Source organism: Pistacia vera, unplaced genomic scaffold (assembly GCF_008641045.1).
Source record: "Pistacia vera cultivar Batoury unplaced genomic scaffold, PisVer_v2 Contig243, whole genome shotgun sequence".
NCBI classification, from domain to species: Eukaryota; Viridiplantae; Streptophyta; class Magnoliopsida; order Sapindales; family Anacardiaceae; genus Pistacia; species Pistacia vera.
The window spans coordinates 259,861-285,661 of NW_022196050.1; the positions used below are offsets into that span (position 1 = coordinate 259,861).

At 37.4% G+C, this 25,801-nt stretch overlaps 1 protein-coding gene across 1 annotated transcript; it reads right to left on the reverse strand.

Annotated features, from left to right (window-relative positions):
• Window positions 1-1,700: 1,700 nt before the first annotated feature.
• LOC116131784 lies at window positions 1,701-11,387 on the reverse strand. Its single transcript, XM_031417460.1, has 3 exons — window positions 11,238-11,387; window positions 3,396-3,835; window positions 1,701-3,259 (listed from the first exon to the last, which is right to left on the reverse strand). Exons 1-3 carry the CDS (start codon window positions 11,385-11,387, stop codon window positions 1,777-1,779), a joined length of 2,073 nt encoding a protein of 690 aa, XP_031273320.1. The 3' UTR covers window positions 1,701-1,776.
• Window positions 11,388-25,801: the final 14,414 nt, after the last annotated feature.

Sequence of the window (25,801 nt, forward strand, 5' to 3'; positions counted from 1 at the left end):
ACTACCAGTCTTGAAGTTTCAGTCTAGGTTAATGCCATTTACACCCCCTAAGATTCAAGAAATTGATAGTTAGACCTTTCAATTATAAAAAATGAAGGATCAAATGACTTGGTAAATTAGACTTTTAAAACCTCCGAATGTCACTTTATCACAATATCCTCAAATTAAAACTCTTAGTGACTTAAAGATGTTTCTCTAGTGCAATATATATATATGGCAAATGGCAAGCAATTGAAAATGCTTGAACGAAAAAATAAATTGCACAAATGTAAAGAGATAAGGGAAAAGAAAAGCAAACACAACGATACATAATGGTTCGGCCCCAACCCGATCTATGTCCACTCCTTTTAAGCTATCCTTCTTAGAGTATTCTATAATCTCCCTTAGTTGATCACCCAACCAAGCAAATCCAATACAAATAGCTTTCCTCCAAGTGTTATTAAACATTTACACACAATTGTTTCACAAGGTGCAATTGGAACCCCTCTCTCACACACTAAGACTTACTTTCTCTTAGTAGAATTATCTAGAAACCCGAGAATAAACCTCACTCTTTTACAACTCGAAATTTGATTGATAAAACAATGAAAAACTCTCTCAAAGAGTAGATGAACAACTGTATAGCTCAAGAAACCTAATCTACAAAAATCCAAGTTTAGGATTTAGCAAGGGTTTAATTTAGAATATGATATTTGTATGTGAAAGCTCCAAAAGATTGGTATAAGATTGTTTGATTTCTTTTGTTCTGAAAGAGATGAAATTTCACAGAATATAAAGTTATTTCAGAATGGGTTTTGCTTAATTTATATATGGGAGTGCAAAAATATAGTCATTATACCTAAAAACGAACTTTGAAAATCGTAGAAATTGGTCGACCATTTCCAATCCGATAGATTGTTTCCAATCCAGTCGACTGAATTTGAGGTGGTGCCTATGTGGTGCATAGGGATGGGCATTTTCCCCGTCCCGTCGGAGACCCGGACCGAATGGGGAGGAGATTCCCCGAATGGTTTGGAGACAAGACCAAGTCGAGGCCAAAATTCAATCCACAGGGCTGGGGACAGGGTTAGTCTTGTCCTGGCCCGTCCCGCCCCGCCGTATATATATATCTTCCTACCTTCTACTCGTTGTGAAACACTTATTTAGACATAATAGTTCAATGGTTATAAACATAAAATTAGCAACTGACTTTACACAGATCTAGCAATTATGATAGTGATAAAAAAAAAAAAAAAAAAAAAAGGGCACTTTGACCCAACGTCTACCTCAACAAGTCAATAACACAATCCCAGTAAAATACGAAATTTTGACTTGACTACTTTATTACTCTAACTGGTATGGCAAGGTGTTTGGGTAATACAATTGGGATACTATTAAAAATGAAATTAATTTATTTTTGTATATAAAAGATTTTGTCACAGATAAAAGACCTTTTTGCTAAAGATATATTAGTGTATCATGAATTGTTAAACCGAGGACAGCAAACTTCTTTTCCCCCACTCCATTAACCATATTCTTCTTCAATTACCCAATAAAACTTGCAATTACGGTAATACAAAAGCCTTCAATAATAATACAACTACAAGATGAAGATATTCAATTGCACAAGTATTTACATATTGTTTATTATGGGTACAAAAGAATTGCCCTCTATAGCGAACAATTTGGAGAAAGAATTCAGAACAAAATGTCTTCAGCAGCAAAAACAAAAGCTGATGAGAAAAATATAGATGAACTCATCTTTCTGTGCACAGGTATTACGAAAAGAATTTACTCCTAAGCAAAACATAATGCTTCCAAATAATCGTCAACATATGCTAAGCAAGGCCAGTGATCAGTTCTAATTCGAACTAAAGTTGAGTTATCAGATACTTCCATTCGAAATAGAAGATGGAACCTTGGGGGAAGAAATATCAAAATGAGAAAGCAACCCATATTTCTTTTACTGATATTAACCTGACCTTCTCCTTCATTTTCATCCCCGATGTAAGTAAGATGCAGAGGCCCTGGCTCAATATCAGTACTGAAGTTACTACCATCAAGAAACGAATCAGAGGCCAAATCCTTCCAGATGATATCCATAATGATTCCACCATCCTTCACAATGTTGATAAGTTGCTCTCCAATCACGCTTACAACAAAGGGTGCCAGGTAGCGTTCTGTAGCCCTAATCAAAGTGTCTGCAGGAACTTCAAGTAGCTTGACTGACTGGATTCCATTTATTGCTGCAACCCCCTTGCCTCCTTTCAATGTAAAAGTCTCCCGCCCTGTGTTGGAAGAGGTACTACATGCCTCCCAAAGAGCACTGAACAAATCAGAGTAATAAAGAGGTATTACATCTTCTGGTATATCCGGTGGGGAAATAGCCTTGAGAAACATGTCTTCTATGCCTACTGTGATACTCTGAAGCTGGCCATATATGATCTGACCATTTTCTGCATTTGTTTCAATAAAAACATCGACAAGACCAGGTGATGGTTCGGAGGGTTCCAAATCAATAATTACATGAGCTCGAAAGCTTTCCTCTTCTCCAGAACCATTTTCTACAGGAACATCTAGTGAAACCATTTGATCAGAAAAACTACCCTTTCTTGCAGGTTCACCTAGAAGAAAAGGTATGTGACACGAAGGAATAGACCCATATGGTGCTGAGGATGAAAATTTAAGCACGGTAGCATATATGGCTGGAAGGGAATCTACTCCATCCAACCCACCCATAGAGGAATCATCTCCCCACAAATGATTGAAAGGCCCAGATTCAAATCTCAAACTACATGATATTCTAACCTTCAGCCCTTCCACATGCCTGAAGTCAGGAATACAAGAAAAGTGCCTCCTGAGTATTCCTAATATTTCTGAAATTTTAGAATCCATGACACGTAATGGTTCAAGTGGCTGATTGATATTTTCTGCTTTAGACACAATCTGATGATCAATACTGCCATCAAGTTCCCTTTCATAAACAACAGGTTCAGTGTCCCTAATGTTGTCTATAAAACCAGATTTATTACTCCCAATACCCATGGTTGATAACGACAAGGACCAAGATTGTTTGACTAGTGGTGGTATCACACGCTCAAGATGAACACAAGATGAGATGTTTTTGGACCTCTTGATATCATGATAGTGCCTTGGAGACTGAATGTTGAAGAATGAATTCGAATGTGGAGATGGTGCTATGCCAAGAAGTTGCTCCCCATGATTAAGTACGCCTCTGAGCTTCCCTCCTGGTATACAAATCAGCAGTCGCAAGTAGATCCTGCAAAATTCCATGATCATTTAGAAGCCAATGACATGAACTAAAATAAACTACATCACTTCCGTACCAGAAATAATAAAAAATTGACATCAAAAATGATATGGGATAAAAAATAACTATGCTTTTGTTGTCAAACCTTGCATGATCACGAATCTCCAAATCAGGGAAGTACAGGCAGGTGAATGCAAGGAGGCGTGATAGTCCAATGAATAATCTAGAGCTATGATGGTGCATCAGCATGGTTCGGCAATTCCCAAGCACTCTACTTCCCTGAGACCAAGACTTCAGTCCTGTGTCTGGGCCATGCTTCTCAACGAGGAAAGCCATTAAGTTAGTGAGCAGCTCTAACAATCCTTGAGGAGGTATTGTATCATTTTCAGCAATTCTATCAAATATTGGGAAGTAAGAAACTAATTTATAATCTATGATGACTCTTGGAAGCAAATGCTCATCAAGTTTTTGAAGCAAACACTCTCCCAACCAACGATGCTTTTGACAGCCTATCAAGCGATCAATGAAAGCTACAATGACTGGGACCAATCTCTGAAACTTTAATGTCATGTCCACTAGCATGCCCTGGAACATCAAAGTTGTAGACATGAATAATGAGTGATTCCGTAGCTTGTATAATAAAGCAGTTCTAAAACAAAAATAAAATCCATAATTGTACATCAATACACCAAGCCTCCAGATCACCAACTCTATTTTTCTCTCTAATTTTTAAAATTAAAGAGCGATGAAAGATATTGTTGAATCTAAACACAGACATTGCCGACATCAGTAAAAATTTCTGTTTAAATTCAATTTTTTAAAATGACAACTTTGGATTAATTTTCTTTTGGATCCAAAACAATGTTTTACACATGATCCATATCAGAAAGTAATTAAATAGGAAAATACTAGGAAAGCAAAACCTATTGAAGAGACAATATGAATTTTCTAGAGGCAAAACTGTTACAATCACATTGAATTTACTTTTAATTTATAATTAAACATTGCCCAAAATCCTATGAAAATATACATACAGTACATCCAGGGACAATAATTAGCTCGCAACTATATGACTCAGACCTTAGAGGGGAAAACAGAAAAGGATAATGAAAATTAGAGTAACAATAAATATCAATATACTGATGTAAATTAACATGAAAGAATCACTAGTTAGATCTGTATGACAAATGTTGAGTGCTAACAATTAATTTCATTTCCTTCATAAGATGGGAAATCAGAGAGCAAAACTGTTTCAAGGATGTCAACTGTTATTGAAATGTCATTTCTACTCCGTTGGACCGAAAAATCTTAACCATTAATGACTAGATCTTTGGAGTGGCATAAGCAATATTTCTAACTTAAACAACCAAGAAAAATAATTAATCCCTTGCATTCCACATCACATGACAAACGAAAATCAGTTTCCTCCAAGCCCAAGTAGAGGTTCAAAGTACCCAAATCAAGCCGTCTTCTATCTGGGACCTTGCCATTGGTCAGAACTGAAGAATTGCAATTGACAAGGTATACAATTCCAAGTAAAGCACATGAATTTAATAGGATTTTACCTAGAGATATGTCTAAAGTCATAAATTTTGTAAAACAAACTTACAACCATATAAATAAGAGTCGAACTACATTTTATTGAAAGAAAACTACTAAAAAGACCCTTTTGCTTTTGACACATTAAAATATGACATTTTTCAATTGGTTTAATAGATAAGATCTTTCATTTACTTTTGTTCCATTTTAACCTTCCACAACTTTCATGCTTTCACTCTAGCAACTCTAGCGCTAAAGTGACTATAACACTAGATGTGACTCTAGCACTAGAGCCACTAAATTTGTTTTTTTATTTAATTTTTCTCCAAATTAGTGTTAGAAATTAAATATCAAAACTTCTTTAAACTAACAATCAAATTAACTAATTATATTTTATTAAGAAATAAGACATTTTATTTTGAAAAAGGAATAGTAAATGTATATAAGAGTTAATTTAATTTTCTAAAAATAAAAAAATTTCACTCTAGTGCTAGAGTCAACTAGACTCTAACGCTAGAGTTGACTGGACTCTAGCAACTCAAGCACTAGAGTGGTTTTCCGTAGCTGCTAGAGTGAAGAAGGTAAAAGTGGAAAGAAATTGAATGAAGGGTCTTATTGATGCGAACCTACCCAGATCTCTTGCTCACTCATACACAAATACTAAGGACACATATTCATATGCTGTCTCAAAAAATTCTGTCAACAAGACAATAAGAGTCTAAGGAAAGTGGGTTTTAAGTGGGACCGCTTGTGACCCCTCATTTCTTGGGAATTTTCCTGGTGCGTATTGAACCATAACACTTACTACTATATCAAGTTCCTGTGAATTATTTGATTTTATACCTCATCACCCCTACCACAAAAATGTCACCAAACCTCAAATCGTCAAAGAACTGTTCGAGATGTTGCAATTGAGAAATTAAGAAACCAAATCAAAGAACTACAAGAACAACTTGCAAGACAAGGAGTCACACGAGATCAAGATGATGAAATCGGTAATAGCTCCAACAGTGAAGGTGAGGGCACCAACCATTTGGGGAAGAGTCTTTATCTCGAGATGAATCTCCTAGGTTCCGTCCGAGGGGTCGAGGCAGTGAATTTGGATTTCAAGCTTCAAAGTAGACATTCCTGAGTTTGAGGGAAGACTTCAGCCATGATTTTATTGACTAGTTACACAAGGTAGAAAGAATTTTTAAGCTTCAAGATGTTCCTGATGAGAAGCGTGTGAAACTGGTTGCAATAAAATTGAAAAGATATGCATCTATATGGTGGGAGAATTTGAAACGGCAGCAAGAAAGAGAGGGCCGTCAGAAGATCAAAACATGAGAGAAGATGCGCCAAGAACTCAAACTAAGTTTCTTCCAGCACACTATCGATAAGACACTTTTCTTCAATTTCATAATTTAAGACAAGAATCATGTCGAGAAGAGTATAGATGGAGTTTGAGCAACTTTTTCTGAGTGTGATATCCATGAACCAGCAAAACCATCACTCGTATCTGGGAGGTCTTATATAGAGATTGCAGATGTCGTACAATTACAACCATACTGGAATCTCTACAACCATAATGTAGAGATTACAGATGTTATCTAGTTGGCGATTAAGGTTGAAAAGCAACGGGCACGGAAGAACACTATAAATTCCATTAGACAAAGGGAGACTACAACAAACTATGGAGAACAAAGCTTAGCACCCGTTCCAAATCTACAGTAAATTCCTTCAAGCCTCTTTATAGAAATGATAAAGAGGGTGATTCTAGTCGCACTTCTAATGCCGCCGTCAAGAAATGTTTCAAGTGCCAAGGCTTTGGGCATATCGTTTTTTGATTGTCCAAATCGAAGAATTGTTTCATTGTGGAGGAAGAAGTTATTGAAAATCATGCTGAGGAGGTGAAGTAGAAGTGCTTGATGAGGACATAATAGAAGTACATGTTGATAATGGAGAATCCCTTGCGGTACGCCGCAGTCTGAGACCGTTATGATGACAAAGACGCAAGTTGGCTTCGTCATAATATTTTCCAACAAAGTGCACATCCAAAGGGAATGTTGTAACGTCCTTATTGATGGGGTAGCTGTGAAAATGTTGTTGTCAATTATATGGTAGAAAAACTGAAGCTTTCAACCATAGCACATCCTCATCCTTATAAACTGCAATGGTGAGGAAAAAAAACGAAGTCAAAGTGTCAAGCGTTGTTGTGTTCAATTTTCAATTTTCTATCGGGGATAAGTATCGGATATCAGGATAAAGTTTGGTGTGATGTTGTCCGATGGATGCTGCCACTTATTATTGAACGCCTATGTGTAGTATGATCGTCAAGTTCTTCATTGTGGATACAAAAACATGTATTCTTTCAAAATGGATGGGGAAAATTGTTTGAAGAAAACCAGAAGAGCCTACAACATTTATCACGAGATCCGGTCTTGAGAAAGCTGTCGGGAAATAAACCAGGTGTGTTTGTTACTATTGTGCGACGAAAATGAAATGTCTTTACCTTGCCTGAGAAAGTCAAGCACTTACTTCAAGAATTTTCTGTATTGTGCCGGATGAGATACCTCCTAGGTTGCCACAACGCGAGATATTCAACATGCTATTGATTTCAGTCCTGGCTCTGTCATTCCAAATAAACCAGGTATCGCATTATTTTTAAAGAACATGATGAAGACGTGAAACTCGATGGCAAGTCTCTTCTAACCCCGGAAGAATGATGCGGAGCATAAAAGAAAAAGGAAAAGAAATTAAATTAAATAATTATATTTATATTGACTTTTGTTTTGTCCCACATGGGAGAGATATGCTTTACTTTTCACTTGGAGGCTATAAATAAACGCTTACTTGTCCCTTGTAATCATCATTGAATATTACTTTCTTTCCTCTTTGAGGTTGTAGTTATCTTTGGTAACCAACCAAGGTAGCTTTTTTGGCTATTATCGCATAGCGGAGTTTATTCTAATTTCACCAGATTGACATCATAATGGGGTTTTCAACCTCGCTAAAATTGGTGTTTCTGCGCACGTCCTGGCGTCAACTTGGTATTAAACGCCGGGACGTCGCGAGAAACCCCAATCTTGGCGAGTTTGAAAACCCCACCATGGATGCCAATTGTGGTGGGTATGAGAATAAACCCGCTATGACAATAATAGCCAAAAAGACGCCTTGGTGGCTAAGCCAAGGATAACTATAACCTCCAAGAGGAAGAGAAAGTAATATTCAATGATGATTATAAGGGACAAAGTAAGGCTTTTATTTATAGCCTTCCAAGTGAAAAAGTAAAGCATATCTCTCTCATGTGGGACAAAACAAAAGTCAACATAAATATAATTAATTTAATTAATTTCTTTTCATTTTTCTTTTATGCTCCCGCCTCATTCTTCCGGGGTTAGAGAGACTCGCCATTGAGCCCACATCTTCATCATGTCTTTAAAATTCATGCGGTATGCTGGTTTATTTGGAATGACAGAGTCAAGAATGAAATCAATAGCATTTTGAATATCTCGCGTTGGTGGCAACCTAGGAGGTATCTCATCTGGCATAATATCAGAAAATTCTTGAAGTAAGTGTTAACTTTCTCAAGCAAGGCAAGAGACACTTCATTTTCGTCGTACAATAGTAACAAACACACCTGGTTTATTCCTGACAAACTTTCTCAAGACCAGATCTCGTGATAAATGTTGCAGGCTCCTCTAGGTTCTTCAAACGATTTTCTGGTCCGTTTTTAAAACTTACTTTTCCTTTTACAAATTCATATTCATCTTATTGTGTGATTATTTTTTCCATAGTTTAGTATTATATTTTCATCTAACAATCAAATATTTAAATAAAACAAATTGTTTCAATGATTATGAAAATTGGGTTAGAGTTTATGTAAGATTAAATGTTAAAAATTAAAACAAAAAATAAAATAGAGTATAAGTGTATTTAGAAATTATAATGTTATTTCTAGTAACTTTAATTAAAATTAAACTTGTCAAAAGAAAACTAAATTTAAAAGTGAGGATAGGGCTAAAAATCTATTGAGAGGATATATTGGCACTCCTATTAATGAGTTAAAGAAACTCTGCTTTTTAATAACTTTGTGTAATGTCAAAATTTATCACTATATTAAATTATCAATATTAAGTTTAATTTCTAATTCTTTACAAATAATTTGACACCCCACATTTATCTATTAATTTCTAATAATTAATCAAAATTGAATTAGAAAAAAAAAATTATCACAATTGCAGTTAATATAACAAGTTTACCCTCCTATAATATTCATAATTGAACAAAGAAATTACTGATTTACCCTTACTTTTATATCTTAATAATGTAAGCCTAATTTTCATCTAATAGATAATGAAGACTTTTCAACTTATATTTTTATAAATTTAGTCTTATATGATGAATCTAATCCACCAAATGTATATTATCCAAGTACTTGAAATTCCTCAACAAGATATTCTTATCTCCAAAGGAGTTTTGATTTCCTTATTATTAAGGGGAATCGTTATTGCACTAGATCATATCAACCAACTAGTCGAGGTATTGACTACCAGTCTTGAAGTTTCAGTCTAGGTTAATGCCATTTACACCCCCTAAGATTCAAGAAATTGAGTTAGACCTTTCAATTATAAAAAATGAAGGATCAAATGCTTGGTAAATTAGACTTTTAAAACCCCGAATGTCACTTTATCACAATATCCTCAAATTAAAACTCTTAGTGACTTAAAGATGTTTCTCTAGTGCAATATATATATATGGCAAATGGCAAGCAATTGAAAATGCTTGAACGAAAAAATAAATTGCACAAATGTAAAGAGATAAGGGAAAAGAAAAGCAAACACAACGATACATATGGTTCGGCCCACACACGATCTATGTCCACTCCTTTTAAGCTATCCTTCTAGAGTATCTATAATCTCCCTTAGTTGATACCCAACCAAGCAAATCCAATACAAATAGCTTTCCTCCAAGTGTTATTAAACATTTACACACATTGTTTCACAAGGTGCAATTGGAACCCCTCTCTCACACACTAAGACTTACTTTCTCTTAGTAGAATTATCTAGAAACCCGAGATAAAACCTCACTCTTTTACAACTCGAAATTTGATTGATAAACAATGAAAAACTCTCTCAAAGAGTAGATGAAAACTGTATAGCTCAAGAAACCTAATCTACAAAAATCCAAGTTAGGATTTAGCAAGGGTTTAATTTAGAATATGATATTGTATGTGAAAGCTCCAAAAGATTGGTATAAGATTGTTTGATTTCTTTTGTTCTGAAAGAGATGAAATTTCACAGATATAAAGTTATTTCAGAATGGGTTTTGCTTAATTTATATATGGGAGTGCAAAAATAAGTCATATACCTAAAAACGAACTTTGAAAATCGTAGAAATTGGTCGACCATTTCCAATCCGATAGATTGTTCCAATCAGTCGACTGAATTTGAGGTGGTGCTATGTGGTGCATAGGATGGGCATTTTCCCCGTCCCGTCGGAGACCCGGACCGAATGGGGAGGATTCCCCGAATGGTTTGGAGACAAGACCAAGTCGAGGCCAAAATTCAATCCACGGGCCGGGGACAGAGTTAGTCTTGTCGGGCCCGTCCCGCCCTGCACCCCGCCCTTCATATATATCTTCCTGCCTTCTACTCGTTGTGAAACACTTATTTAGACATAATAGTTCAATGGTTATAAACATAAAATTAGCAACGACTCTACATGATCTAGCAATTATGATAGGGATAAAAAAAAAAAAAAAAAAAAAAAGGGCACTTTGACCAACGTCTACCTCAACAAGTCAAAACACAATCCCAGTAAAATACGAAATTTGACTTGACTACTTTATTACTCTAACTGGTATGGCAAGGTGTTTGGAATACAATTGGGATACTATTAAAATGAAATTAATTTATTTTTGTATATAAAAGATTTTGTCACAGATAAAAGACCTTTTTGCTAAGATATATTAGTGTACATGAATTGTTAAACCGAGGACAGCAAACTTCTTTTCCCCCACTCCATTAACCATATTCTTCTTCAATTACCCAATAAAACTTGCAATTACGGTAATACAAAAGCCTTCAATAATAATACAACTACAAGATGAAGATATTCAATTGCACAAGTATTATATTGTTTATATGGGTACAAAAGAATTGCCCTCTATAGCGAACAATTTGGAGAAAGAATTCAGAACAAAATGTCTTCAGCAGCAAAAACAAAAGCTGATGAGAAAAATATAGATGAACTCATCTTTCTGTGACAGGTATTACGAAAAGAATTTACTCCTAAGCAAAACATAATGCTTCCATAATCGTCAACATATGCTAAGCAAGGCCAGTGATCAGTTCTAATTCGAACTAAAGTTGAGTTATCAGATACTTCCATCGAAATAGAAGATGGAACCTTGGGGAAGAAATATCAAATAGAGAAAGCAACCCATATTTCTTTTACTGATATTAACCTGACCTTCTCCTTCATTTTCATCCCCGATGTAAGTAAGATGCAGAGGCCCTGGCTCAATATCAGTACTGAAGTTACTACCATCAAGAAACGAATCAGAGGCCAAATCCTTCCAGATGATATCCATAATGATTCCACCATCCTCACACATGTTGATAAGTTGCTCTCCAATCACGTTACAACAAAGGGTGCCAGGTAGCGTTCTGTAGCCCTAATCAAAGTGTCTGCAGGAACTTCAAGTAGCTTGACTGACTGGATTCCATTTATTGCTGCAACCCCCTTGCCTCCTTTCAATGTAAAAGTCCCCGCCCTGTGTTGGAAGAGGTACTACATGCCTCCCCAAGAGCACTGAACAAATCAGAGTAATAAAGAGGTATTACATCTTCTGGTATATCCGGTGGGGAAATAGCCTTGAGAAACATGTTTTATGCCTACTGTGATACTCTGAAGCTGGCATATGATCTGACCATTTTCTGCATTTGTTTCAATAAAAACATCGACAAGACACGGTGATGGTTCGGAGGGTTCCAAATCAATAATTACATGAGCTCGAAAGCTCCTCTTCTCCAGAACCATTTTCTACAGGAACATCAGTGAAACCATTTGATCAGAAAAAACTACCTTTCTGCAGGTTCACCTAGAAGAAAAGGTATGTGACACGAAGGAATAGACCCATATGGTGCTGAGGATGAAAATTTAAGCACGGTAGCATATATGGCTGGAAGGGAATCTACTCCATCCAACCACCACTAGAGGAATCATCCCCACAAATGATTGAAGGCCCAGATTCAAATCTCAAACTACATGATTCTAACCTTCAGCCCTTCCACATGCCTGAAGTCAGGAATACAAGAAAAGTGCCTCCTGAGTATTCCTAATATTTCTGAAATTTAGAATCCATGACACGTAATGGTTAAGTGGCTGATTGATATTTTCTGCTTTAGACACAATCTGATGATCAATACTGCCATCAAGTCCAAACAAAAACTAAAGGATCTAAATCAATTTACAACAAATGTATATGAGAATGAGCAAAGATCAGTTAGCTTTCTCTCAAGTGAGGATTTTATTCATGACTGCCAAAAATCCTACATGTTCTAAAATCTATGTCACTCTCACGGAGACAAATGAGTGGCCTTAAAACAAAAACATAGTGTGCTCAAAAATAGTACGGGAAAAATAACTATCCTAATCAAACAAAGGAATAATGTGCTCATAAATCCTCCGAGATATAGTAAAAACCCCATCACATAACAAGTAATGCAATTTCTATACACCTTGAAGTAAAATTATATCACAAAATAAAAAATAAAAAAAAGCTAGCAAGAGGTGAACTTTTCATGATACAAAAAATAATCTGAACAAAGCAGGAGGCACACTTGGGCAGCTGCAACAGGTTCTTCTGCTTCTTTGAGTCGTACAAGTACTTCACCTGCGGCTTGTATAGCTTCAACAGTATCCCGCAATTGAGCTTGAAGCCCTTTATTCTCATCCCTGAGATATCTCCTCTCTTTCTCTTTTAGCTTTCAATGCTGAAATTTCAGCTGCAAGAACATTTATGAACTTAGATTCAGCACCCATTACTCCTGTTCTAGTAGCTGCTTTTTAACATCATCTATTCCTTCCTAAATCTTTCTGTGCCTTGCAAGCAATTGAATATGCTTTTCCTTAAGATCTATGTACTGTTGTAGCATGCGTGTATGTCCTTCCATAGCCATCTGCATTGCTTCCTTCAACTCTTCTGTACATTGCTTTTAAGCATCAAGTTCCTGTTTTTGCTTTTCTGCTAAGGAACTGCTAGGTTCAAGTTTGATCCTCAATTCTTCTACAAGAGATATCCACTTGCTCTTTACCTCAGTCCAGTGGATTCTTTCTCGTTCAAGTTTCTCGTCAGCACTATTTTCGGCTGACTCTGGAATTGTAGTCAAAGGTAGTGCTAGATTGGGATCACATGAATAAGTCAATTGCAAAATTGAGTTTTTTTTTCGAGCAGATAATGAAGAAGAGTCTATATAATATTGTAACTCGCTTCTTAAATCTTGAATCCCTTCTAACAGAACTTCCCTTTCATCTAAATCACAGAAAGTTCGATAATGTTCCAGTTGCTCTTGAGCTATATTGAGTTCAATTTTTGTCCTTAAAATTTCAGGATGACTCTTAAATTTTTCCTTCTGAAGCTGTAAAAAATAAGGTCAGATATATGCACAAAATATTAATTAATGTTATCTTTAGAAATAAATTTATACTTTGGCAAGTAACCATTCTACCTCAAAGCTTAATTTCATAAGTAACAACCTAATAAAAGTATTAAAAAGCTACAATAATACCCGTCACGTATCTCATAGTGAAATGGATGCAAACACAGATGCAAACTAAATAAATATACAATTACATATGAAAAATGAAAACATGTGAAACTTGTAGGGATTTGTAATTGAGTGTTTAGCTTTACTACTATGTTAAGTAGATTTGTAACCAAAAACTTAGGCTAATATATTTTTTAGCTCTAACATACCTTATGCTCATGCATGAGGTATGCAAATTCTTCTTCGATGAACTCCTCAGTTGGCAAAACACCATCCATAAGGCTTTCAAGGCGCATAATTTTATCCTCCCTTGTCTGTCCTATAATGGCATTGCATTCTCTTTCATGCTTGTACTGTTGCACCTGCAAAGAAAAGAAGAAAAATGTCACCAATGAAAAAACAAAAAAAGAAGAAAAAGAAAGCATTATATAGTCATTGCTATTTGTTGGTAAAACAAGTAAGAAAACATACCAAACGATTAAGGTGCTTAATTTCAGAAGTTTGCTTGGCATAGAAGTCCTCTAGTGCTATTTCCCTCCTAATGGCTCCTGCCAAAACCTTCTCCACTGCCTGAGCGAAAAAGAAACATGTATATGCAAGCAGTAATGATGTTAAATTAATCCAAAATGCAGCTGAATCATTATACTTACTTTTGGAACTTGCTTCACGGACTTGTCCGCAGAGTGAGTCAACAAAAGGTACCAACTGAAGATTTGAGCTCTCATTCCCCTCTTTGACATCTAGCTGCATTCTGTTCTTGCAATGGTTATATAAGAATAATTTTGTATCTTCTTTTGGCATCTCACCATTTTGAGAAGTTTGCACGCTGATGTCAACTTTGGCAACAGGCAAAACTGGTTTAAAATCAGTGGGTCTTAATGAGAACCTGTTGATGTTTGTACACCGGAGATTACAAAGAAAAGAAAGAGAGCAATTTGAGAGTAAAGAGAGTTGTGTATATTCTCTATTTTCAATGAGTTTTCATTACAACTAATAAAGCAAAAGTCAAACTGTTTACACCAACTTTGCAGTCATATTATAACCTGAATTAACCTAAAGCCACACACTTAATACCAACTAACAACAACTATTACAACACATCCCTTATAACCTGGGAATACATATCTACCATTACAAAATAAGTTATACTTGCTGCATCTCAAAATGGACCCCCGGTAGATTGTCTTTCAGTTTTGCCACCAAATCATGTTCAAAAAACCAACCAGTAAACTGTTGCATTTCCAGCCAAGTATCAATGTTCAACACTCCTCCTTGATGGTTGGCTAGAAACACCAAGTCTGAATCTGAATTCTTCAAACTTGGCTTTATAGATAGCTTTGGTCATAATGTCAGCCACTTGTGATTCACTCCTGCAGTGTATCAGTTTCACTTCACAATTTTGCTCAGCCTCTCTCACGGCATGAAACTTTATTTTTATGTGTTTTGTTCGTCCATGGTGCACTGGATTTTTGGCCATAACTACTGCAGATTGATTGTCACACATGATGGCAATAGGCTTGATCTGTTTCAGCTTCAAATCTTCAAGGATCTTCCTTAGCCAAATGGCTTGATTCATAGCTGCAACAGCAGATATATACTCTGCTTCTGCTGTGGATTGAGCCACGGTTTCTTGCTTCATGGAGAGCCAACAGATAGCACCATGATTTTAGAAAAATGCAAATCCAAAAGCATTCCTCATATCATCTGTTGAACTAGCCCAATCACTGTCGGAATAACCAACTAATTTGAAGTCTTCTGATCTCTTGAGCCACACCCTAAAGTCAGTGCTACCTTTTACATATCTCAACACCCTTTTTGCAGTCTTGAAGTGTGTCTCAGTTGGCTGACTTATAAACCTGGACAATAAGCTAGTGGCATATATCAAATCTGGTCTAGTTGCTGTCAAGTATAGTAGACACCCTATCAAACTTCTGTACAATCCTTCATCAACCTTCTCACCATTATCATCTTTTGACAGTTTCAAATTAGGAACCAATGGCAAATCCACTGGTTTGCAATTCTCCATGCAGAATTTTTTTAGAACTTCATTTGCATACTTTCTTTGATTCACAAAGATGCCATCTACCTCTTGATTAATTTCCATTCCAAGAAAGTAGGACATTCCACCCAAGTCAGTCATTTCAAACTCAGTTTGCATGGATTTCTTGAACTCATCCACTTGTGCTTGATTACTTCCAATTACTAGAAGTTCATCCACATACAGAGAAATGATCATCACATCATCTTCAGCTTCACTAGTGTATAGAGTATATTCATTTGGACTCCTCACAAAGTCTAAGTTGAGCAGGTGGTTATTGATCCTGTTGACCAGGCCCTTGGTGCCTGTTTTAGGCCACACAAGGCCTTCTTCAGCAAATACACTTTTCCCTCTTCTCCTTGGATCACATACCCTTCAGGTTGTTCAATGTAAATTTCCTCATTTAACTAGCCATTCAAGAAGGCAGATTTTACATCCTGGTAAACTTTCGAGGAGAATTTAGCTGCCATAGCAAGTAGTAGTCTGATAGTGTCATGCCGAGCAACTAGAGCAAATGTTTCCAAGAAATGCACTCCATATTGCTGAGCAAATCCCTTAACCACAAGCCTAACCTTATGCTTCAGAACTGGCCCATTTGGATTTACCTTTTTTCTAAAAATCCATTTCACCTGAATCACCTTTCTGTTTTCTGGTCTGTCCACCAGCTTCCAGGTCTGATTTTTTTCAATCATTGCAAGCTCCTCCTTCATGGCAATCCTCCAAGGTTCTGACTGTGCAACCTCTGTATAGCTTGAAGGTTCCATTTGTGCCAAGTTGCATCTGTCATATACATCAGCTAGAGTCCTAGTTCCTCTAACAACAACCTCTTCATCTGATTCCTCCCCTCAGTCTTTTTCAATCTGATCAGGTTGAACCTCACTCATTTGAGGTTTTGTTTCTACATCAGCTTTGTATTTTTTCCTTTTCCAATTCCAGACTCCACTCTTATCTATTATGACATCCTGGGACACCACTACTTTCCTTGAGCCAGGAATGTAAATTTTGTAGGCTTTGGATTGGCTGTTGTAGCCAATAAATATTCATGTCACTGCCTTATCCTCCAGCTTTGTCCTCTTTGCAGTTGGCACCAGGACATAGCATATACTCCTAAAAATTTTCAATTCATCCACTACTGGTCTCTCTCCAGTCCAAGCTTCAAAAGGTGTTTGATTACTCAAGGCTTTAGTAGGAAGTTTGTTGAGTAAGTAGACGCTTGTGTTTACAGCCTCTGCCCAAAAGAATTTGGGAAGATTTTTTTCAGCCATTAAGCATCTTGCCATTTCCATAACTATCCTGTTTCTTCTCTCACAAACTCCATTCTGCTGTGGAGTATAGGGGCTGTTGAATTGATGTCTAATTCCAACTTCTATGCAGATTTTTTCAAACTCTTGAGAAGTGTATTCAGTGCCATTATCACTTCTCAAGGTTTTAATGGTTTTTCCTGTCTGGTTTTCCACTTCTAGTTTGAATCTTTTGAACACTCCAGTAACCTCATTTTTTTGCCTTAGAAAGTAAACCCAGCCCATCCTAGACCAATCATCTATGAATAATACAAAGTACTTGCTCTCATTAAGTGATGACATAAATTGACTTACCACACTCATTGAAAAAGCAATATCTGGACGAGTTACTGTAAGGTAGTTTAACTTTCCAAATATCCGTCTGTATCTCTCTGGATCACCAAACGTCTCTCCATCCTCAGCATTCAATCTCACATTAGGAACCATAGGAGTGTCACAAGGCTTAGCCTCACTTATACCCATTTCAGTCAACACATCTAACACATACTTGCGTTGAGAGAGAAAAATCTCTTTCTTACTTCGAGAAACCTCGACTCCCAGAAAATACCTTAAAGTGCCCAAGTCTTTTATGTGAAATTTGGAAGCCAAAAAGTTTTTCAAACTCTGAATGCCAACATTATCACTGCCAGTGATTATAATGTCATCAACATAAACAACCAAAAGAATGATGCCAGAACTAGATTACTTATAAAAGAAAGAATGATCATAAGCACTCCTATGTAAACCAAACCGAGTCACCACTTCACTAAACCTCCCAAACCACGCTCGTGGAGATTGCTTTAAGCCATATAAAGATTTCCTCAGTTTACATACCTTTCCTGACCCCCCCTAAGCAACAAACCCCGGAGGTTGCTCCATGTAAACCTCTTCAAGAGGATCACCATGTAAAAAGGCATTTTTTACATCAAGTTGGTAAAGAGGCCAACAATATGAAGCTACAAGAGAGATGAATAGTTGGACAGAGGTCATTTTAGCCACTAGGGAGAATGTCTCAGAATAATCAATACCATACATTTGGGCATAACCCTTAGCAACCAACCGAGCTTTTAACCGAGCCACAGTCCCATCGGGATTAGCTTCACTGTGAAAACCCATTAGCACCCAATAGCCTTTTTATTTTCAGGCAACTCCATTAGAACTCATGTATCATTATGTTCTAGAGCCAACATCTCTTCTTCCATAGCCCTTCACCACCCATCATGAGAAATTGCTTCAGACACAAAGTTGGGAACAAACACAAAGTCTAAAGAGGCAATAAAAGACTTTGAAGATGAAGACAAAGAGTGATAGGAAACAAATGAGAAGATAGCATAAGTACAAGAGCACTTACCTTTACGAAGAGCAATAGAAAGATCATGATCATGGTCAAAGGAAGGAGGAACCAGATCCGAGGGCGAGGCAATCTATAGAGGCAGTGGATCAGATGTTGCTGCAGGTGTCTCATGGTGCTGGTGAACCCTGCGAGAGTATACCTGGGTGATAGGAGGGCGAGATGGTAAAGGACTATGATGGGTAATGTTGTAAACAAGAAGATCATCAGGGGATGCTTCAAGAGAAGTTGATGAAGTGGAGGACTAAATATATGGAGTGGTTTCAAAAAAAGAAACATCAGCTGAGATAAGGTACTTACCTAGGACAGGAGAAAAACAATGATAACCCTTCTGATATCGGGAATAACCCAAGAATATGCACTTGAGGGACCCAAGTTTAAATTTGGATACATGAGGTCTAACATCTTGAACAAAGCACGTGCACCCAAACACTTTAGGAGGAAGAGAGAATAAAGGTTGTGATGGAAAAAGGATGGAGAACGAGATTTGACCACCCAAAACAGAAGAAGACATGCGATTGATCAAATGACATGCTGTAGAGATAACATCTGCCCAAAATTATGTATAGACTTTCATGTGAAAAAGGAGAGTATGAGCGACTTCTAATAAATGACGATTTTTGCGTTCAGCAACTCCATTTTGCTGAGGTGTATAAACACATGATGATTGATGAATAATACCTTTAGTAGACAGATAGGAGGAGAAAAGAGTAGAAAAGTATTCTTGGGTGTTATCACTTCTGAGAATTTTAATAGATGAAGTAAATTGATTTTGTATTTAAGCATAAAAGGTACAAAATATGGAGAATAATTCAGAACGATTTTTCATAAAGTACAACCAAGTTACACGTGAAAAATCATCCACAAAAATAACAAAGTATCAATATCCAGACTTAGACAACACAGGGTAAGGACCCCAAACATCAAAATGTATAACATCAAAAGGGGTTGTGGCTCTTTTGTTTATCCTAGGGCTATAGGACACTCTATGGTGTTTTTCAAACTGACATGCCTCACACTCAAGGTGTGACATTGACCCTACACTAGGACACGGCCTTTTCAAAATGGGAAAGGGAGGATGACCAAGGCGACCATGTAATATGGGTAACGATGAATCACTGGTACACGCAACAAGTTGAGAGACAAGAGTGGAGACATCATCGAGCATATACAGGCCACCCGATACACGACCCCTACCAATAATCTGCCTCGTCCCAAGATCCTGAAAAATACAATGAGTAGGAAAAAAGTAAACACCACAATTGAATGCATTAGTAATTTGACTAACAGATAAAAGATTAAAGGGAAAATGAGAAAGGCACAAGACAGAGGAAAGAGACAGATTTGTTGAGATGGGTAGTACCATATCCAATAATAGTGTAGTAGACCCGTTAGCTAAGGTAACCGAAGACAAACTGGGAGAAGGTGTAAATGAGGAGAGAATACCTGTATCGCCCGTCATATGGTGGGTAGCACCAGAATTAATGACCCAGTTACTACTAGAAGTAGAAAAACAGACTGTAGGATTACCTAATTAGGTTAATACAGTGGTAGTCGATGGGATGAATGACTGTGAGCAAGAATTCTAAGTAAGACGAGCATATTCTGCTGCAGAGATAGTAACCTGTGATGGGGTGGGTAAGAGACCATCTTGAGTTGCAACATGAGCAAACTTCTGAGTGCCTTGGATATTCAGGGGCTTGCCATGGAGTTGCAACTTGTGATGGGGTCGTATTTTCTCACGAATGAAATGACAGTCAATTTCAATGTACTTAGTTCATTCATGAAATACGGGAATAGAAGCAATATGAAGAGCAGCTTGGTTATCATACCACAATTTCGCTAGCAAAGAGGCCATAAGACTAACTTCAGTAAAAAACTGATATATCCATATTACTTCACACACAGACTGGACCATAGCCTTGTATTCTGATTCTGCACTAAACCGGGACAACAATTTGCTTTTACTTTTCCATGAGACAAATTTCCACCAACAAAAACACAGTAGCCCGTAGTGGATCTCCTATCTATCTTGAAACCCGCCCAATCTACATCAGAGAAGCACTTAATATTATTATGTCCATGATTTTTGTACAAAATACCACGTCTTGGAGCTCCTTTCAGATAACACATAATATTCTCTAACGTTGCCCAATGGTCAACCATAGGAGAAGACGTGAATTGACTTACTATACTGACAGAGTATGCAATATCAGGACGAGTGACTGTTAGATAGTTCAACTTTCCAACCAGTCTTCTATACCTCTCAGGATCTTCAAACAGTTCACCATCTTTGGTAAGTTGCGAATTAGGAAAAATTGGCATGCTGCATGGCTTAGCTCCCAATTTTCTTGCCTTAGTTAATAAGTCAAGTACGTATTTCCTTTGAGAGAGGAAGATGTCTTTCTTACTCCTTGTTACCTCAATCCCCAAGAAATACTTCAACACTCTTAAATCTTTTGTATGAAACTAGGTGTGAAGAAAGGACTTAAGTAATAAAATCCCTACAGTGTCACTCCCAGTGATGATAATGTCGTCAACATATACGACAAGAAGAATAACACTAACTGTCGATTGTTTGTAAAAGACTGAGTGATCAGACTTGCTTTTTGTCATTCCAAACTTTTCAACTACCTGACTGAACTTTCCAAACCAAGCACGTGGACTCTGTTTCAAACCATACAACGATTTGCAAAGATGACAAACTTTCCCATACTCCTCTTGAGCAACAAACCCAGGTGGTTGCTCCATATAGACTTCTTCTTGAAGGTCACCATGTAAAAAGACATTTTTTATGTCCAACTGATATAATGGCCAAGAATGAGTAGCTGCCATAGAGATAAATAAGCGAACAAAAGTCAATTTAGCCACAAGGGAAAAAGTGTCAGAATAATCCACTCCATAAGTTTGAGCATAGCCTTTAGCTACAAGATGAGCTTTAAGCCTAGCCACTGACCCATCAGGATTTACTTTAACAGCAAACACTCATTTGCATCCAATAGGTCTCTTTCCAGTAGGTAAGTCAACCAAGGTCCAAGTACCGTTAACATCTAAAGCATTCATCTCTTCTATCATAGCATCACGCCAGCCAAGATAAGATAAGGCTTCATGAAAAATTGCAAGAAGGGAGACAGAGTCTAGTGATGCCACAAAAGAACAAGAAGAAGATGATAGGTGATCATAAGAAACAAATGAAGAGATAGGATAAGTACACTGACGTTTACCATTCCGAAAAGCAATAGGAAGATCAAGATCACTCAAGGCTGGATCCAACGACGAAGAGTCTTGGGCAGGACATGAATTCTGAGGGTCTTCCTAATGAGGAACACAGGTATCGAGATCACTGGAGACTGGATCTGATGACGAAAGGACTGGTACAGGAGCTTCCTGTCGATGAGAATAGACAATGCGAATTGGAGGTAGTGGACGGAAAGAAGGTGGTGTCGGAGGAGGAGGAACAGTAGGTGGGGAAGCCTCAGGTGTAGGAGTAGCCGGTAGAGATGTGATAGTGTAGATTAGTAAGTCATCGTCCTCCCGGTGACTTGTATATGTGGACGAAGTAGGAAAAAAAAGGGTGTTTTCTAAGAAAGTAACATCAGGTAACACCAGATATCTATTAAGACTAGGACAATAGCATCGATATCCCTTCTGAAGGCGAGAGTAACCTAGAAAAACACACTTAAGAGATTTGGGATCTAACTTGGTTACCTGGGGTCGAACATCACGAACAAAACAAGTACTACCAAATATCTTTGGTGCAATAGGAAACAAAGGCTTAGACGGGAAGAGGACATTGTAAGGAGTGGAACCATTTAGACTATATGAAGGCATACTGTTAATTAGAAAACAGGTCGTGGAAATTGCATCGCCCCAAAACTGTTTAGGAACTTGCATTTGAAATAATAGGGCTCGGGCAGTTTCAAGAAGGTGCCTATTTTTCCTCTTGACTACTCTATTTTGGGACGGTGTGTCAACACAAGAGGATTGATGAAAAATGTCATGTTGACTCATATAAGACTGAAAAAAACTCAGAAAATATTCTTTGGCATTATCGCTTCTTAATGTCTGGATAGAAGTATTAAATTGAGTTTTAGCTTCAGCACAAAAGACACAAAAATGAGAAAACAACTCGGAATGATTTTTCATTAAATAAAGCCAAGTTACACGAGAGTTTTCATCAACAAAGGTAACAAAATATTTAAATCCACATTTAGACATAATAGAACACGGACCCCAAACATCTGAATAAACTAATTCAAAAGGGACACTAGCCCGTTTATTGACTCTTGGACTTAAAGGAAGACGGTGCTGTTTGGCAAATTGACATGACTCACAATCTAACGAAGATAAATTATTAAATTGAGGACATAGTTTCTTTAACAATGGTAAAGAAGGATGTCCTAACCGATAATGCGTCTCAAAAGGGGTCGAAATACTGGAACATGCAATGGTTTTAGGCACCTGTGTATCAAGGATGTAGAGCCCTCCAGATTCATGTCCTTTACCAATAATCTGCCTCATCGTAAGATCCCGAAACAGGCAATGATCAGGGAAAAATGAGATGCAACATTTAAGAGCACGAGTGAGTTTACTCATAGAAATTAAATTAAAAGCAAACTGTGGTAGACTCAATACAGAGGATGGGGAAATTAACGAAGTAGGGTTAACAAACCTAGACCCAAGAACACAAGAAGTTAACCCATCAACTAAAGTAACATTAGACAAGGAATTATGTGACTGATATGTTGAAAAGAGACTAAGATTACCTATCATATGATCCGTGGCACTAGAATCAATGACCCATTTGGAGGATGAGGAAATAAGACATGTATTTGGTTTACCTGACTCGGCGAGAGCAGTGATGGAAGTAAATGAGGACTTCAATGGTTCTTGATACTGAAAAAACTTGGAAAACTCATTAGCTGAAATCATAATCTTCTCAAAAGTATCAATAGCAATAATAGTAGTAGCACACAATCCCTCCTGACTCCTAACTCCGATTATCACAATTATTCAAACCCCCTCCTCTATTATTGCTCTTGTTATATGAACGCCCGGTGTCATTATTCTGACTTACAAGAGCACTACTCGACTGAACAGATGGAATGTTTTCTGTATTAAGAACCCTAGTAAATACGTCTTGAAGGGAGGTGATCTCAGAACTGGTGAGAACCTGAGATTTAGCAAATTCAAACTCAGAAGGGAGTCCAGCTAGGAGCCTCATAATCGTCATTTTCTCTCGTTGAGCTTCTTGAACTTTCACATCAGCACTCATTGGTAAAAAGACGTTAAGTTCTTCATGTATCCTTTTAAAATCCATAAAATAGGTCGTAAGAGACCTATCTTATTGCTCAGCTCGATAAAAGGCTTTGCATACATCAAAAATACGAGAAACATTTCCTTTCCTAGAATACAAAAAATCTAGATAGTCCATCAACTCTTTCACATATTCACGATGATTAATTAAACCAAGTACCTCACTGTTGATAGAGTTCCGTGTCTGCAAGAACAACCGGGCATCCTCTCTCAACCATGTTTGCTTTGAATCGTCTTCAGACGGATCTTTTGTGAGATGATAATCTTTACCAATGCTTCGTAGGTAGAGACGAACTGTCTTACTCCAATCAAAATAGTTATCAAACCTATTAAGCTTATGTTCCATAATTTTTGACGTTACAGGAACCATATCAGTTATAGGCTTATCAGCCATGGTAAAAAGATGAAAAATTGATCTCATCACAAGTAGCCAACACAACTTACAGACGAAAATCAACAAACTTACCTCAACACAAATAGCCAACAAAACTCTTCAAAGAACAAAATTTGATACCAACAGAAATCAACAAAACTGATTTGACCTGGCTGAGATACTAAGGAACTGATCACATAGACTTGCTAAAAATATCAAGACGAAGCCAGAAAGGGTGATCGGAGCACCGTCCTCCGTCACACGTGCCCCCACGCGACGGCGCATGAAGACTGTTAGAGTAGATGCCCTAGAGCCAATCAATTATTGTAGAATTGACTCTTTGTAATAATGTTCATTAATCAATAATAAAAGGCATTTCATTCTATATCACGTAAATCATTCTTATTGCAATATGTATTGATATATGTCCTTAGAATGGTAGAACCGTGACGAGGGTATCAAGTGTTTCAAATCTTGATAGTGAGAACCCTATGAGCACATATGGTGGCCATTCTAGAAACGTCCGTAGCCCCAGTATTATTCTGAAGTAAGGGCACAGATAATACGGTAAGGCTATCATAGTGTTGAACGACATTGTCGAAAGGCAGTGACTGATCTCACTTGTCAAGGTTGTTTGGTGACAACCTGGTGCAACACATGGGTGCTTGTTGTAGGCGGATATACCGCAGCAAGTTCACTGGACTGACCCACCAGAGGATTCCATATGGATGGTAACCCCAGTGTCTATGGAACAAATCCTCTAACGAATGGTGGTGCATGTGATCCTTAGACTTGAGATCACCGGAGCGCCTTGTGCACCGATTGGTACAGTTTGACACTAGCCTAACGCAGTTCTATTCAGAGCTGTCAGTACGGTGGTGATTGGCTATATCAAGGAGTGTATCAAGACTATGGTGGATTGACAAAGGATTCATCACTCCCGGGTACGGGAGAAGTTATCTCACGGCGCAATTCAGTATATGGCAATGACACTAAAACTGTGGCCACAGTGGGATTGAGTTGTTGCTCTATCCAGATTATAATACGGGTCATTGGTCCAGAAACTGAATATATAATATCGAGAGTAACCGAAGGTTGACACTATTTCTATGCCTTCGTCTCGTCGAGATAACGTATGATGAAAGGATCGTATTGTACGGTAACCATATCGTTGACAGGTAGCTACTTTGCTGAATCCGAATCTATCGGGTGGCCATGATGCCTTGCTAGGGGCCAATCTTGGTCTGTGTATTAGTGAGACGATTAATTGGTGTTAATCGCGATACTATACACTACCGGTATGATGAGGAGCCTATGGGTCACACACATAGAAGATAATTTAAGAGCCAAGAAGAAAGAAGGGCGTTTTCGTCTTTTTAGGCGAAAGGGTATTTTGGTAATTTCACAGTGCAATTAAATTTGCTGAGGTCGTAGCCTTTTATTTAATTTGTTAAAAAATTAAATAAGTGAAATTACGGTTAAATGTGTGTTCGCACATATTTAATTAAATCATCATTATTGTTAAATGTTAATTAAATATTAATTGATTTTAATTGAAATAATGATGAATTAAATTAAAATATCTAATTGGGAGTGTTTGGCAAATTTGGGGGTGTTTGGGTTGTAGCCCAAGCCCATTCCATATGGGAATAGGGCAACTAAAATAAGACTATAAAAGGAAAAGGGTTTTAGTTGGAAAGGGAGTGTGTGTTATTTTATTCATTCATTGATTTTGAAAAGAAAACCTCCAGCCAAAACTCTCCCACGCCACTTTTACTGTTCCATTGAAAACAAACACTTTTGTTGTTCTTCTTGATTTCTTAAGGCCAAGGAGGATCTAGCAAATCCCTCCTTGGTTCTTGTTGATTGTCTTTGTATGGACCTCTACGGTTCGATCCTAC

Coding starts and splice junctions, on each gene's coding strand:
- LOC116131784 (XM_031417460.1), bottom strand. CDS start 11,387: ATGTGTGAGGATGGTGGAATCATTATGGATATCATCTGGAAGGATTTG. Junction 3,836..11,237: donor AAAATGAAGGAGAAGGTCAG/GTTAATATCAGT, acceptor TTGATGTTCCAG/GGCATGCTAGTGGACATGAC. Junction 3,260..3,395: donor GAGATTCGTGATCATGCAAG/GTTTGACAACAA, acceptor GGAATTTTGCAG/GATCTACTTGCGACTGCTGA.